This window comes from Lates calcarifer, linkage group LG12 (genome assembly GCF_001640805.2).
Source record: "Lates calcarifer isolate ASB-BC8 linkage group LG12, TLL_Latcal_v3, whole genome shotgun sequence".
NCBI classification, from domain to species: Eukaryota; Metazoa; Chordata; class Actinopteri; family Centropomidae; genus Lates; species Lates calcarifer.
This window is the reverse complement of record NC_066844.1, coordinates 1,858,934-1,876,192: the sequence shown is the minus strand read 5'-3', so window position 1 is coordinate 1,876,192 and position 17,259 is coordinate 1,858,934. Positions and strand designations below refer to the sequence as shown.

The 17,259-nt window shown below is 41.6% G+C and overlaps 1 protein-coding gene across 1 annotated transcript in view; it reads right to left on the bottom strand.

The window, feature by feature from the left end:
• The window catches only part of chd6 (chromodomain helicase DNA binding protein 6), a 90,263-nt gene that overhangs the window by 24,705 nt on the left and 48,299 nt on the right, over window positions 1-17,259 (bottom strand). The window contains 19 exon segments of the mRNA XM_051074206.1: window positions 51-169; window positions 371-451; window positions 1,053-1,255; window positions 2,328-2,438; window positions 2,767-2,946; window positions 3,130-3,294; window positions 4,142-4,337; window positions 4,554-4,764; window positions 5,478-5,634; window positions 6,386-6,484; window positions 7,174-7,317; window positions 7,788-7,964; window positions 8,868-9,111; window positions 10,060-10,181; window positions 12,208-12,345; window positions 12,505-12,591; window positions 13,625-13,742; window positions 16,584-16,645; window positions 16,831-16,896. Of these exon segments, the coding sequence (XP_050930163.1) occupies window positions 51-169; window positions 371-451; window positions 1,053-1,255; window positions 2,328-2,438; window positions 2,767-2,946; window positions 3,130-3,294; window positions 4,142-4,337; window positions 4,554-4,764; window positions 5,478-5,634; window positions 6,386-6,484; window positions 7,174-7,317; window positions 7,788-7,964; window positions 8,868-9,111; window positions 10,060-10,181; window positions 12,208-12,345; window positions 12,505-12,591; window positions 13,625-13,742; window positions 16,584-16,645; window positions 16,831-16,896 (2,680 nt within the window).

The following is a 17,259-nucleotide window of genomic DNA, read 5'->3' as shown; positions in this document are numbered from 1 at the left end:
GCACTATAAGGTGGGCTAACATTAGTGTGAGTGAACAGTGAAATGCTAACCAGAGTGATTGAGCAGCGCCTGGTCCTGGCCTTCCTTGGTGGGTGAGATCAGATCCCAGATGAAGCTCTTGATCTTGTCATCACCTTTGTAGTGTCTCAGGCAGTAAACCAGCAGAGCCCTGCATAACAAAGATTTATATATTTCTTTATTTTTTCTACATGTTTTTTCTCATGTTTGCGGGTCAAGCCCTCCAGCTCTAGAGCTCAGTTACATGAATGACTTGTATTGATCTTTTCACAGTTACATTCATTGTAAGCTTTTCTGGATATTTCAGAAGGTCTGTAGGGTGAAAACATAAACAAACACTTGTTCTCCTTACCTACAGATCACCTCCATATCTCTCTCTGCCAGGTGCCATTTAAACCGACCGTGGTTTAGGATGTCCTTCCACCGACCCCAGCTGGAAAGACGGAGTGGGAGGGAAAAATGTAAATAAGGAGAAAAGAGGAAATACCATAGGTCATAGAGAAGGACTGTGACGAATGAATGTAAATAAATATATATAGCTGAAATAAACGTGTGATCACAAGTAGAGTTTATTTTATCCATCTCAAACCACAGCGAAAATGTGCTCAGTGGTATTTTTACATTTGGCTCATTAATGTTCACACTCGAGCTGCAAGAGACCAACTTTGTAAACAAAAGTTTATGAGCTCACAAGCAGCGTTTTTATTGGACTGAGTATTAAGATGTCATCCCACAAGGTTTAAGATTTTGGCTGTGGAGGTGTGAGAGGTGTGTGTGTGTTCATACTGGTTAGAAACAAATGAAAACAAGTCCATTTTTAACATGGTTATGCTAGTCTGTGCAAGCACCAGGAGCTGTCAGGAATCAGATGTTGATTTGTGAGTGTGTATCTGGATACCCGCAGTAGTTTGGGGGTATCTTGCTGCTGTGGAAATACTCTGCAGGTTCTTGCAAATTTAATGACAGCTTCTTGGTGAACTAAGGTGTGAATATACAGGCAGATGTGAATTATTCCAACACTTATCAGGTTGTACCCGAAGATGAGCAGATTCTTTTCGACCCGGAAGCACTCTGCACGGAGGTACCGCCGGCTGCGTTCGCCCAGTCGACGAGTCCGACACGGCCGCTCCTCCGAGTCGCTGTCAAGCTCCGAGAACTCCATCAGTTCGTCGTCCTCGAAGGAGTTGTAGTGACGGGTCTGTTTTCTCACCCGAGGCGTGTCGATCACCAAGGACTCCTGCGCCGGAGAGAAAAATGTAATCTGGATGAGATAAACGAGTATAAAGAAACTTTGTAGGAGAGATCTGTCAGTGTTTTTATCCTCTGGTTGTTTTCATAGGAAAGGGACATCTGAGGAGAAAACCAAAAACATACACAGGACTTCTGTTCACTGGGGGTATCAATTAGTAGGGTTTCAAGGCATGGTACACACACGTACTTGTACTTCTATCTTTGCCAGGACACTCATTGACGTAATGCATTACCTAGTCCCTTACCCTAACCCTAAGCTAAATCTATTTCTAACCTGAACCCTGAAACCAAGTCTTTACCTTAAAACAGCCCTTTAAATTTGTGAGGACCGGCCAAATGTCCTCACTCTATAAAGGTCTGTAACTCCCACTGGTCCTCACTAAGATAGAAGCACGAGTGTACACACACACACACACACTGAGTATGAAGACAGTAGCAGTGCTTGGTGTACAATCTGCTTCATTCATTAAGGCAGCCCATCTGTTGGGGAGGGGAGGGGAGGAGAGGAGAGGAGAGGAGAGGAGAGGAGAGGAGAAAGGGGAAAAAGAAAAAAAGGGAAAAGAAAAAGCAAAAGCATGATTCCTTTTACCCTCCTTTCTTACTTTCATTTCCATCATGCCCTTGTTTACTCTTTTCCCAGTTTGGGAGCTCGGCTTAACTTCCCCTCCCTCCATCTTTGTGTTCACTAACTTGGATCAGATCCATTTTTTCTTTCCAAGCCTTATGTTGCTCCCCATCTTATTGTCTCCAGCCATTCCTCCAGTAGTCTGTTCTCTGCCTTCTTCTTACCTTCGCTAGACAGAAGTGCATCTCCTGCTCATCCATTGTTGTCACTGTCCTGTTTGTTCATTTCCTGCATACCTTCATTTTTTCTTTGAGACCTTTCTGCATGTCTTTTCAAATATTTTCATGCCATCTTCTCCTTTTCTGTCCCTTCTCTTTGAAATGCTTTCATTTCTTTTGGTTCCTTTTCTCCTCTCCTGCTTTCATCCTTAAATCTGCTCCTCCCTCTCTCTCTCTCTCTCTCTCTCTCTCTCTCTCTCTCTCTCTCTCTCTACCTTCTCAGATTTGGAGTCGATCTCCACTTCTGCGATCTTGGCCCATTTCTGCCAGAAGTTGGGGTCATCCAGAGAAATGTCAGTTCTGTTACCAGACGAAATGAAACTGGCCTGAGGAAAGAAAAACACAAGGACACAGTGAAAAAAAAACAAAAAATAAACATTAGTTAGATTCTGGTTGATGTTAACTGGGTTTTGACAGATGTTGGCGTTCAACCAAATGTTTGGACTGGAGCTGCCAATTGCCAGTGTTTTGCACAAATATTTAGCATCTTCACATTTGATCTCGATGCCAGAATCTTCCAAGTATTCAGCGCTTCCTCCAAAAAGCCTCTGAAACAGCATTTAAACTACGGGATAAAATATGACACCACTTGAAACCAAGAAAAGAGCTATGAGTCCAATTTCAGTCCTTGACTTAATGTTTAAGGATTTGAACCTTGGCAAACGTGGACCCTTTCCCCTCCGACTGGATGGTGATGGTCTGAGTTCGTCTCTGTAGAATCTGATCGATGTCTTCCTCGCAGAACTTTGAACCCTCGTCTTCCTCGTCCATCAGGGCGCCATATGCTCCTTTTTTCAACAAATCCTCCACCTCTAGTTTAGAAAGCTGCTGCACCTGCAGAAACACAAAGACATACAGGTCAGGACTCAGGCTCTCCACACACAGCTGAAAACTTCCACAGCCAAAGAAAAAGTAATCAGTTAGAGTTTGAAAGCCAGACAGTTTTCTGCTGAACACCTGTCTGCAGACAGTGACCCTAATGAGTCCTGTTCTGTCTAATATGAAGTCATCTCTCACCCCGTTGAGGCTTCCTTTGCGGTTGATGTCTTGGAGGACAGCTTTGTCCAGTCCGAGCTTCAGACTGGCCTTGTCAAACATTTCTCTCTCGTACGAGTTCCTGGTGATCAGTCTGTAGACTTTCACCGCTTTGCTCTGGCCAATCCGGTGGCAGCGTGCTTGGGCCTGGGACAGAGAGGGGGCAGGACAAAGACATGAAAAATGACATTAATGTAAAGCATTATAATTTGCTGCAACTGGGAAATGAATGCTTTTATGCATAAAGTGAAGACAAAGACAAACTTAGAAAATGACTTTAATTTCGAAGCAAAAGCTCACTGCTGTGCATTTTAAAAGATGTCACAACATGTTGTTAACTAAAGGTTTTATTAGGTTCCATCATTAAGTATGATGAGCATAAATGCATTTAACAAATTAATCAAAATCATCATTTGATGAGGTTTTTTAAATTAGAAATAATCAGCTTTAATGCAAAACATCTCACTTTAACCTTGTCCATGAGGATAATTATCTACATTTTTAAGGCCCCATGAATATCTTTAGCAAAAAGTGACAGAATTTGTTTGTCAGCAAGCAACACTGAGAGCAATTCAGTTTTCATACTGAAGAAATATTCTGTTTACTTGATACCTGACAAGATAAACAAACATACATTGCATCACAACTGTGGGTAAGACTCATACCCACAGTCAGGTAACACCGCACACTCACTTTATTATCCAAGACAGAGTCGTCCTTTGAAGCGCTCATTTTGTCATCTACTGCAGTCCCAAAAGGCAACATAAATGCCACTACACATTAAAGAGCTAAGACAAGTAGCAACTTAGCACAGTGAAAAAAAAGAGTGTGATTTAGAGAGATGATCTGTTTTTCATGTTCTGACAACACAGATTAGACTGTTAAACAGCTGATATGTTCGTCTCTTCAGCTTCTGCCATTATCCACATAGAATCTATGTGCAAACTTGTACCGTTGTTATACTTTTGGCCAAGCCACCGAACCCTGCACTTACCTGCAGGTCGTTCTGGGGGTTCCAGTCTGAGTCGAAGATGATGCAGGTGTCAGCAGCCGTCAGGTTGATTCCCAGCCCTCCAGCTCTGGTGCACAGCAGGAAAACGAAGCGGTCTGAGTCCGGCTTACAGAACCTGTCAATGGCCGCCTGCCGCAGGTTCCCTCGTACGCGGCCGTCGATGCGTTCGTACGTGTAGCTGGAGAAAATACACATACATAAATGTCAAGGGCATCTTTCCATCCCTCTTTCTCCTTTTTGTCAACTGTTGCATCACATACATTGTTCATTGCTCCCAGATCTCCAGTTTTCCTTCCCTCTATCCTTTTTTTTGTTGTTTCCTTCCTTTGTTCACTTTCTATCATTTCTACCTGCTCATTCAACCCCACCCTCCCACCCCCTCCTCTATCCTCACCGTCTCTGGATGAGGTAGTCCTCCAGGATGTCCAGACAGCGGACCATCTGGGAGAAGACCAGGACTTTGTGTCCCCCGGCCAGCAGTTTGGGCAGCAGCTTGTCGATCAGCACCAGTTTACCGGCTGCCTGGATCATGGCCTGCAGCTGGAAGTCCGGGGCGTCTGGACTGTGGCTCTTCTTGAAGCTCTCCAGAATCTTCTCTTCTGCTCCTGAAAAGAAAAAAAAAGAAGACAAAGGTAAGGGAGGGAGAGGATTTCAAGAGACGCCGAGGACTATTGTAATTCTTAGAGAGTTTAGTTTTTTAGTTCCTCAGGAAACGAAAATATTTGAGTGTTGCACTTAACTACTGCACAAAGACACTGCCCTGAAAAAGGCAATATTCCTACTAAGCTATTGACATGGCTGATGAAAATGAATCATGTTCAAAAATAGGTGTGTTTCTCCTTCTCCCCAGAAATATGGGTTTTTCTTTTGGCTATCTCTACTCCAGCCTTGCAAACTGTTCTCTGCTTGGTTTGCGGACAACACATAGAGCTGACTATAAACAGGCTGGAGGCTGCGTGTTGCAAGAGACGCATATCCTGAATGTGCTGTACACATGTCCAAAGAATGCTCCTAAAACCTGAATAATACCAGCATATCCCACACGTCTTACTCTGATAATGCTAAATTTGGAATATCCCAATGGAACATGCTGTTGACATGACCCGTATCAAATTCCAAAATTATCAAATAATAGTGGAATATCAGGGTTCATGTCTCATCTCATTATAACTGATGTGTCATTAAAGAGGTGCAGTCACAGCTGGGTAAGAACAAGGTCACTCATCGTGTGTGTGTGTGTGTGTATAAATTATGGATGACACTCAAGGACTTCCATTCTTTTACTGAGGGTTTGGCGCTTGTGTGTGTGTGTCCTCACCTGTAATAAGGTAAGGGTGGTTGCAGCACTTGCGGAGCTCCATCATGGTGTTAATGAGGTTGGGCATATTGTGTTGGTTTGCTCCTTTGGACAGGAAGGAGAAGTTCTTCTCCAAGATGGCTCGGTAGTATTTCTTTTGAATGTTGGTCAGCTCCACCTACAGGATCACAAGGAGGAAAAGAAGTTCTTATTTGTTTTAGTATTCAGGCTGGTAATACATCACTTTGTTGTTATGTTGTTATGTTTTCTCCACCTACTGCCCAGTAATTTCACCAGAACAATTAATCATGACTTACATTGTGATTTTAGTCTCTAGAAATTGGACAATAATAAAACCACCCAACCATTCATCTGCTGTATTTGCCACTTATCCTGTTCAGTAACCTGGACAGTTCATCACCGAGCTGACACATATACAGACGAGCAAACAAATTCACACCTTCGGGCAATTTCTGTTTCTAATTCGCCAAACCAGCATGTGTTTGGACTATGGGAGGAAACAAAGGCAGACACATGAAGCATAAGCAAATCACACACAGCAAAGCTCCAGCTGAGTGCAGTGGATCTTTTATCTCACATAATGAAACACTGAAACTCTTTTTTTACCCCATTTTAATTAACTTAAAATTTAATTTCAATTTCATTAAGAATTTAGTCATGATTAAAGAGACTAATAAAGACTAACAAGTCTCATTATTGGACTAATTATTGAAGACACATTAATGAAGCTTTTGTTTTGTGACGTTTTGGCTGAGTGGTTTAATTCAGCCAAAACAGAAGGAAGTGGGATAAAAGTTCTTTCCAGCAATGGAGAGAGCTTAGCCTTATTTAAACAGAGAAACAGTACAAATATGAGACTGCTGAAAATCACTTAATTTATGGGACTGTTTGTTTTTATAAAACTCTACCTCTATGATAGTCTCTTCTTTCGGCGCCAGGTTTTTTTCTACATCATCTTTCAGTCTCCTCAACATCATGGGCTTCAAAATGGCCTGAAGCTTCTTCACCTGTTGGGAGAGAAAAGGAGGGAGGGGTGAATGTGACATGAATGCTAATGGCACACATCCTTTTCCTCTCTCTTTATGTCTCTGCTGAGTGTTTTTCAAAAGCAACTATATTTTAGTTTTGAGAGAAGGAAAAAAAGAGAGGGAAGAAAAAAACACAGCTGAGAGAGAACAGCAACATTAGCATGCATTTAATACAAACACAGCCACTTCCTGTAGCTGCTTTTCACAGCGAAAGCTCTCCCCACTCAGAGACTCCGGCCTGGCTTTAAAGAGCACTCCACTGATTGAGCTGTGCACTCTTAAAATACTGTCAGGACAATCTGAAAAACCAGTGTTAAAATAGATGCAGTAGAATCCCAGATATCATCTTCTTTTGTTTTATACATTCTTCTCCCTTGTCAAAACCTGCCACCTACATTACCCACAATGCAACTTGGCCGCCAAAACTTCAGCTAGAGCCTGTAACCTCAAGCAGAGATAAGAAGCTCATGTCTTTCTAACTCCACACCCCCAGATGTTTTTACTTTTTTTACTTAATACCCAGCACTGACTCAGAGACAGACAGACAGGTTGTCAGATTTTTCAGAGCTCCACAAATACACTACAGACCCGTAAACAGAGTGATACGTAAAATCGACAAGTCTGTTTCCACACGCTGTATCTACATGAAAACAGTTTTCAGAACGTACTTGTTCATCTGTTTTGAGGTCTCCAAACTCCTCCAGGAAGCTGCTCTCTGAGGGAAACTGCAGCGGTTCCAGGAAGTTCAACAGACTGAACAACTCTTCCACAGAGTTCTGCAGAGGGGTTCCTGTTAGCAGAACCTTATGTTCCTGTGAGAAACATGAACAGAAATATCTTCAAAAAACACAAAACATTCAAACGTGGCACAAATTTCAAGAAAACCGGCAGAAGAAAATGTCAATTAATGCACGTTTCCATCCATTAGTATTGTGCAAATATGTTCATTGTGGGCTGATGAAGACACTTGTTCCATTTTTGTCATGATTTATTCATTAAGTTTCTATTTCACATTGTCACACTTTGTTTTTATTGCTACATTGACTTCTTTGCAATATTTTTATTGCAGCATTTCCACTCAGATTTCTAAATGTAAATTAAAGATGTGGTTAAAAACAGGTTGATGGAAACCCACCTTCAGACTAAGCACATTTTTTACCTTCCAGTTAATAAAAATAATTTATCTTACTGCTAAATGGGTGACCAGTGTCAGAGGATTACAGTCACTGCTGAAAATTAGCCTCACATCAGCAATGCCAAGCATAAAGACACACAGACTGACCAGGTTCATGAGTTTGAGTCCCTCCAGCAGTTTGCAGTTCCTGTTCTTCAGTCGGTGGGCTTCGTCAATCACCACGCAGCGCCAGTGCAGCTTCTTCAGCTCCGGACAGTCAGCCATGATCATCTCAAAGGTGGTGATCAACCCATGAAACTTCAGCACTCCTGGGATAGTGTTACCCTGTGGGCAAGAGACAGAGAGGGTGAGAATCAAACATTTAAATTATCACACTGGTGGGGGGGGAGTGTGCTGGATACAATAGCAATACAGCAATAAGAAACCTGAATATTTATACCAGAGAGAGTGAAAGAGAAGGAGAGGGTCATTTTATAAAACCACACAGTTGAAATGCTCCACTATGAAACTGTCCGAGAAGCTGATCACTTTGCAGCCAGAGACAGAGCTATCCAGCGGGCAGAGTGAGGCTGAGGGGAAAAGAGGTCAATCAAGAAAGGGACAAGAGAGAAATGACAAATGTGCTACGGATGTCTGTCACATCCACAGAGTTGAATACACTGCAAAAGTCCCTCGGGATGGAAGATGGAGACGGGGGAGAGACAGAGAGAGAGACAGTAAAGAAAAGAGGCAAAAAAACAATCAAGCAAAACCACAGTTTAGTTTTCCCTTGAATAGTCCTCATCCTGTGAAGAAATTATCTTGCAGCGAGGACACAAACACAAAAACATGATGGTTACAATATGTGAACACTGTTCACATGCAAGGAAACCAAAACTGTCGAACGCTTAAGGAATTAAAGACCAACCATTTCTTTTTAACATTAGTCAGAGAATTAGGAGGTAGATTTTTAATACTTTAAAAATACTTTAAGACTTTTAAGACCTGCAGATACCCTGTGATTCACAACAGAATAAGTACATGTCAGCACAGGATTTTCTTCTCTTCTGTATCCTTGTGAGGACTCACAACAGACTCGAACAGAAATAAAACACCAGACAGCCATCTACACCATCTACCTGTAGCTCTATTTATAAAAACGTCACACAGCTGACTCATTCACTGGCTGATGGATGAGAGGCGATGACTACTACGTACGCACAGACTGATAAAAGCCCAAAACACTACCTGCGGGTCTCTGTGAAACATCTCGTACTGCAGGATCATCTGCCGGCTGATCTGGGAGCCGTGATACACGATGACGTTCATGTGCGTCCAAGTGCGAAACTCTCTCTCCCAGTTGGTGATGGTGGACAGGGGGGCTATGATGAGGAAGGGGCCACGGATCCCCATGTTGAAGATCTCGTACAGAAAGGTGATGGACTGGATGGTCTTTCCTAAACCCATTTCATCTGCCAGGATACAGTTTTTTCTAGGTGGAAAAACAAAGTCAGCGAGAGCGAGGAAGAGACGGCAGATGGAGCCTTTTTCTATCATAACCACAAATGGCAAACAAATCCATTTACACTAAATAGTTAAATAATTCAACTAATTAAGCTATTGGTTTTTATCAGTCACAACCACACTGATGTAAAATAAATCACATATCATTATTCTAGTTTAGTTTATTTTTGTTGCAATGTCCTGGGTTCTTAAAAGAATCTTTTAGGGGTTGGGTTCTTCTAGGGAATCCCCTAAGGTGCTTCACACAACTTTAAAAAAGTTCTTTCAGACGCTGAAAGAAAAGTGCTTTCTGGAAACTACTGTGGTGATGGAAGACAAACATGTTCTCAGTATGACTGAACCAGTAATACTTTGTACTGCAGCCTACTGATTTCCACTGTATACACAACCATATTTAATAGTTTTGACAATTGATTTTGAATCACACTGGTGCCTCATACTAAAAAAGGTGAATACAATACTGTGAATGGAAACAGGAAACATGGGTTTCAGATGCAAGGAGAAAGGCAAATCCTCAGTGGGAGAGGGATTTCTGCACCTTATTTCTACATGAATTTCTTCTAGTGACAGGAATTTGTTTCAGATCAGAAGCAGAGCTGACTTTAGTCTGGGTTACCTGGGATTACGGTCAGGATTTATGGAATGAACTTGACTTTATGGAGTGAAGTCATTAAAGGTCCTCCTGTCTCTCTCTGTGTGTGTGTGTGTTTGATTCTGAATACCTGAGAAATGTCAAGTGCTGAGTGAGACGTCTCTGTTTATCCACCTTCAACCTCAGATGCATTTAACACTTGAGAACTAATTTGGTCCAAGAACACTGTGTCACTGTGTCAGAGTTATTATGCTTTTTGAGTTTTAGTCGTAGTTTAGTTGACATACTCGTGTCGTTCTGGTTCAAATGTGCCTGTCCACTCACCTGTTGTACCAGTTGAACAGTAACCAGTTCATTCCTTCTAACTGGTATTCTCTGAGCTGGTTGCCGTTCCGGTAATCTCTGGACTGCTCCAACTTCTGCCATTTTTCTGGAGGAGGTCGTTCCTGTGATATGAACACACACAAATATACACTGTTACCTCCACCCATGTCTGTTTGTTGGTTTGTTTGTTTGGTTATTTGTCAGCAGGGTTACACAAAAAGCCCTGAACGCTTGGTGGGAGGGACAGGGCATGGGCCTGGGAATGACCCATTCCATTTTGGTGCAGATCCAGGAATTCTCTTTATTTCAGGGAAGAATCTTTGGATGTTGATGTAAAAATCCTACGTGTTTATGGTGTTGACAACAATGAGTTTGCACAGTTTTGTGCGGACTACTTCCTTTTTCCTTTTATTTTTCTGTTATGAGAGTGAAACAGACGTGACTGGTATGCTCTCCACTGACTGCCATTCTAGGTCTGGTTTCATTACTTAATTTTTCAAATTTTGTACCAATTTCTGCAATAACCAAACAAAATGTAACAGGCTATCATCTCTAGGATTAAAGCTTATCTATGTAAAAACATGATTATCAACAATGCCTTATTAAATGTGATGTGAAAATGTTTCTTATCTCAACTGAATCAGTGAAGCTACATAGATTTTATCGAACAAAAGAACTAGGAGAACATCATTATATTAAAACTGCTTGGTTCCCTTGATAAATCAGAGAGGATTTCAATAAGTTTTTCCATTTTTTTGAGAGATAGAGAGATTTTGACTTTTAAAATAAGTCGTGTAACAGTTTGTCACTGCCAGGACATATTAAGTGATGATACTAGTTTTGAAATGAATAATGGCAATAGAGCAAGAATAATTTGCTCGGGTTTCACTCCTGTACCTCTCACAAGTTGAAAGAGACTGTGGAAAATTGCTGCTATTTAAGCAGCAATTTTGTATTCAGCATCCAGTAAAGTAAATGTACTGTTAGGCTTTTCACAAGACTGATGACCTGCACAAAATATACGACAGTCACAAAACTAACATCTCTGTTCTGCTCAGTTTCTTGTCTGGGCTTTATAGCGACACCCACATGACAGATTGTGGGTCAAAGACCAGCAGATGTTTTACATGGATTTGATTGTGAGGGTTTTCAAAACCTCACACAAAACCTGATGGTTCAGAACTCCAGCATGAAAACAGAGAAAACTTCCCTGCACTGATTGTGTTTGTGCTCATTAACAGTGAAAAAAGTAAACAAGGCCAAGATGGGGACTCTGAGGGAGATAATTGCAGAGATGTGGGCACCAAAGGTTGTCCACCATCCTTAACACAGTTTGTAGATGTTTTCTCCCACTACTTATCTCATACAGCCTAGTTCAAGGATTGCCACCCACATCTCGGTGCATTTTCAAAAATTCAAACAGGTCTGATGATGTGCTCTTGTACAGCCAGAAAAACAACCAATCCAATCAGAGTTTTGCAGATGGTATGGAGAATAATACGTCACCTTTCTGTACCAGAGCCAGAAAAACTGCCACAAGTGCAGAGAAGACAGACACAGTTATACAAATTATTGTAAGACCACTTAGAGGAAGATCTACACGACAAACATTAGGTTAACTGCTCCAACAAACACGACTGCAGCTCCTATGTCGACTAGAAATGAAATGACAACACTGCACATCTGTCGCTGCAAACTGAACCCCCGCTCCCAAACAGATACTGGCTAACATGAGCACAGTGTCAGTCTGAATAACTAATTAATTATCAGGCTATGTCTGCTAAAGTAACAATACCCTGCTGTACTGTTTTCGTTTTATGTCAGGATTGTATTTCTGTGCTTTTATTTTAAAGGATGATATCACTGCTACATCATTTTATAGATTTTCTTTTTTCTTACTTCTCTTTACACAGTAAATGCAGAGATCTGTAATAATAACAATAATGCTAATTTTACTTTTACTTTCATAGCACTTTTCAGAACAGTTCTACACACGTTTTGTCAAGATGTGAACATTTCCAGCCTCTCCTTGAGACTGAATGTGTGTTGTGTTTGAGCTACATTTTTTTCTGCTATTTCAAAGCATTGCATCAAAGAGGACAGTTTTTCTCTTCATTTTTACTTATCTTCTATTGTGTTTCTACTCACGATGTGTCTGAGGTCTGAAGGCAGTTTCTGTATCTCCTCAAACTCTTTGATCTTCTCCGGGTCCAAGTCCTCCTGCAGCTCCCACGTCGCCTCCTCGTACGAGAGACTGCACCACTTAACAAGGTAATGGGTCACCTCCTACAACATCATACAGAAAAACACAGCGTGTGTGTGTGTGTGTGTGCGCGCGCCACAGGACTAAGTGTGCAGCACCACACTGAGGACCTTCAGTAATAACCGCTTTCATGCCAGACAACCACTGCTGGGAGTGTGTGTCTGTGTTTATGTATTACCTACCTCTCCGGTCTCAGTATCTGTGGTAACAGCCACCTCCAGCACTCTGTCCACCTCTACATAGTCTGGGTTAAATAAGTCATCATCAGGCTGAAAGAGATGGAAAGAAAAAGAAAAAGAGAGACAACAGGAGATTAGGTTGATTCTTCAATGTTCATCGGGTTCAGGAACAATTTTGATAAAGCACCAGTCTGTACAAATGGTGTAAACCAAGCTAAAATAACCCTAAAAAATAGGCTGAACATAAGGAAACATGATGGTGAGCCACCTCCATTCTTTGTGATTGGTTATTACACTATGTATTTACTCAATATTATGAATCATTATGTATTTATTTGTCAGTGTAGCTCTGTTTATCCATATTTTAACTCTACCACTGCTGTTTCTTTGTATTCTGTGTATTCAGGACACCACCTCTGTTGTACTGAATAAAAAGCCCTTTGAAACAAGCTGTAATTTTCTAAGTATAATATGTTTTCTGTATCGACGTGTCTAAAAATGACTGGACCTATGCTATATTATTTGTAATGGTGGTGAAGACAACACCTCTGACCATCCAATGCTACTTCACACTGTCAGCAAACTCTGTTGTTTCTCATTGTTTTGATTGAAAGACCCTTAGCAGCAGAAAATTACATACTGTGCATTTATCCTGCATGGGTAAAAGTGACTTGCCTTTACATTTTTCGCTGTTACAGCCACAGCTTCCATAAACTGTGCTGGTTGTTGTTAGAGAAAGAATACTGCTACTCCTGAAAAGCTTTGATTGAGGCCAACAATAGAGTGTGACAAGGTCTGCTACTGTGAACTCTGAGTTATTCTGTAAAGGACAAATTATTACTGGATGTTAAAGTTGTTGCCTGGTCACAGCATGTTGGTGTTAACCTGTCAACCTTTACTGCACTCTCACTGGGCAAATGTGCTGTGAATTATCAGACATTGTGGCCCATTTATTTGACACCTGAAGTAATCACATGTACATTTTCGCTTCATGGTGGGAGAAAATGGCTTTCGGTAATGACTTTGCGGGGTAATGAAATATGAATTTGTCCAGCATGACTCTAAAGCAGAGGATTAATCCTCTATCCAGACCTGAAGAGTAGATAAGGATGGTGACCGTTACCTCGGTGAACAGGTGTTTCATCTGCGCCTGTTTGGTCCTGAAGCGTTTAATCTTCTGGTGGATTCTGGGATCTTTCTCTAGCTCCTCCAGAGTGGCCCATTTGCAGTGTAGGTAGGAGCTAAAACAACATATTACAAAAAAATCAACACAGCTGTCATTTTATCAAATACATGAATGTTGTCTTCCTCTTTTGAAAGCTTTAAAAGGTTAAAACTCAGTTAAGAAAATCACGATGAATCACAACTCTACACAATCAAATCAATATAACGCTATGTGCATGCAGGGGGAAAACTGACAAGCACAGGGATGCACATAAATCAGTCCTACCACTCCACCTTTTCAGGTAGTAGCAGGTGGTAGTCAAGAATTAAACTTTTGCTGTTCTCACCTTGCAAAGCAAACCAGACTAACGAGCTCTAAAAGGGCTTTTTTAATCAACATGGATAAAATATACCAAGGCAATTATTTAGCCAAGGTATTGCATTTAATAATCAGGTCATTAATTAAAACAGGGTGAAGCGGTGTTTAGAAAAAGCATCCTAACATCATAATACAACCGTGTGGATAGATGACACAAAACAGTAAATGGACAGCACTTATGCAGTGTCTCTCTACTCTTAACAACCACTCAAAGCGCTTTACACTATACTTTACATTCACCCATTCACACACAGATTCCTACAGTGCCTCTATACACATATACAGCACTACTCAATCCCGCTCACATTCATACTCTGATGGTACATCATCAGAGGCAATTTGGGGTTCAGTATCTTGTGCCCAAGGAGCCAGGAATCGAACCACTGACGCTCCAATTAGTGGATGACCTGAGCCACAGCTGCCCCCAACAGCAAGCAAATGAATGTCATACTAAGTCAGCAGGAGGTCTGGGGTCCATGAACAGACAGACTGCTGATTTTAAACAAGCAGGAGCCATGATGCATGCACCTCCCTCCATGACTGTAACAGGTCCCAGGTAATGATTTAATCTTCATGTACCACTGAGTCTTACAGAATGGGGAAAAATGAGGATGTCTCACTCTGTGATATACACACTAATCATTAGTCGATGGGAAAGAAAGCAGAACAAATGTTGTTACTATGGCTACAGTTTGACATGCATGATTTAATCCATAAACCACAATCTATAAACTGACAAATATAAATGTCACTGCAGTGTTCAGCATATAGCACTGCACCATGCAGTCATTAGACTGCCTGTGCAACTACTTATGCATTTGATAATGCATTATGTATAATAATGATTTTCACACTACAAATATTATTCTTTTCTGTAACTATAATTTATGAATACATTATTCTAAATAAAGTCGTGGGAAAAGAAAAGCATTCCCATCCATTCAGTTTGAAACAACTCAGGCAAATCTTCTATGTTTTATTCATCACCCCTGAGAATAAATTACAATCATGATAACGACTGCATATCTGTGTTGGACCTTTCTTAGAGATACAAAGTGCAGGAACAAACAGGCAGGTCTCCAGAGAACCCCAGACCGGCTTGAAGAGCTGAGCTTCAGTAAGATGATGAAAAACGCTCTGCTCTCCCTCAACAGCCACCGCTGAGGGGCACTTCACTGACTGTGGAGAATAAACTGCTGGTAGAAAACAGCCCATGTGTGCAAAGTCAACTTCCCTGAGAGAAATCAATGTCATAAAAACTATATGTTCAGGGCGCCCCACAGCCGAATGGTTGGGGCGCGTACCACATGGGCTCAAGTGACTTGAGCAGCTGGTCCCTGGATTAACTCCCGATCCGGCCGGACCTTTACTGCGTGTCATTCCCCTACTCTCTCTCCACTGTCCTACCTAAATAAAGGCGAAAAGCCCTCCCCCCCCAAAAAAAAGTCGCAGTCAGGACCATCCTTACATGTTTCCATCAGTCATGAGGGTGACTTTAACACCTCTGATGCTGCATATCTGCATGATCTTGAAGACATTTCTTTGTTCATGTCACTCTCTGTCATCAGGTGTCTCAGTGATTAGCCTAAACCAGTAGCTCCCTGTGTCTCGGTCTTAGTTTACATGTTCCCCCAGGGTGAGCTCTAAAATCCAACCAGCACAGCGCCAGTTTGAGCCGGGTGGGCATAGTTTCCTCTCCATTTGTTTCTGGCACACAAAGCGGCACATGCTGCTTATCCCGACTTAAAACAAACAGCCGCATCCGGCAAGTGCACAAAATACAATGTGCACCAAAAGCTTCATACACAATACACACTAATAAAACATATTTTACACAGCTCGTCATGGCTGAATCCAAGTGGCAAAGGTTGATTATGAGCTGATTGTGATTCAACATCACATCCTGCAGTCTCATGCAGACTGCACTCCATTTAAGCACATTTCCTCACTCTTGTCAGCAGGCAACAAGCAGCACACCAGCTCCGGTGATCACATGGGTTTCCACCAACAGAACAGAAATTCTGAACCACGACTGTAAACCTGCTGATGCCACAAGAGGAAAAGCCAGGGGATCAGCAGAGTCAGAGCCTCCAATGTCTGTACATCATTTCATAGCAATCCATCCAATGTTTTTTTAGATCTTTCAGTCTAGAAGCTGGATTGTATTACATGAGGCCCTTTTACACGGAGATTAGGGTTAGGGTTGGTTCTAATATTCTGTCCCCCTAATGTACAGTATGAAAGTGGGGTGGATAAAAGAGCCCTGGCGTGGTTCACCTGGTCTCAGCAGGTGGGGCATTGGACAGCAGAGATAACAGATGAAATGACACCACAGTTGCAGGTGCGTCACTGGTTTGCCAGTAACATCCCCGCTTTCTGAGTCTCTTCATCCACTGTGCATGACAAGTCCCCAAACCAACAACTAGGCAAAGAAAAGCTCTCGCTGCTCTCGTACACTGCACGAAACTAGAGCCCTAGAACACCTAAAATATAAAATGCCGATATATTTAAATGTATGCCTGAGGATGAGGAGACTCACAAATTTCTGTATTTGACATAAAACTCTTCTGTCTCCTCCGCTTGGTCCTCTGACGATGAAGTCTAGGGAAGACGGAGAGAGCAATTAAATGAAGGAGAAATAAATATATTAAGAGGAGGAGGGCAGTAGATTTTAGAATGAGGCAGAAATGAAACCAACATAATATATTTATAATCTATGAAAAATACATTTCATTCATGAAAGTACATCCGTGAGATTGTGTGTGTGTGTGTTCTTTCTTCTTCACCTCTTTCTTCACCGTTCTGACAGACAGAATTTTCTCAATGATGTTGGCCTCGTCCTCAGGTGGTTCCTGCGAGAGAGAGGAAGACAGTAAAGATTAGCAGCCCACACAGATGAAGGTCAGTTCACAGTCAGTTCTTCTCATACAACAGCAACGTAACAAAGACTTACAGGAGCACCTCACAGAATATAAAATCTGCACTACACAAAATCTTATCGAGAATTATCAGATACTGTTTCACACTGAGAGCTGTTAGTAACAGTTTGTTCACCATGTTTATATCAATGTATACGTACACACACTCAAGTGACAACTCTACACGAAACACAGATTTTTCATTGTGAAAAACTGAAAAGAGAAAAAGCAAGGACTTCCCCGAGACATGCCAATGAAAGTTTTGCTGGACATCTGACAGACAAGACACCCCAGAAA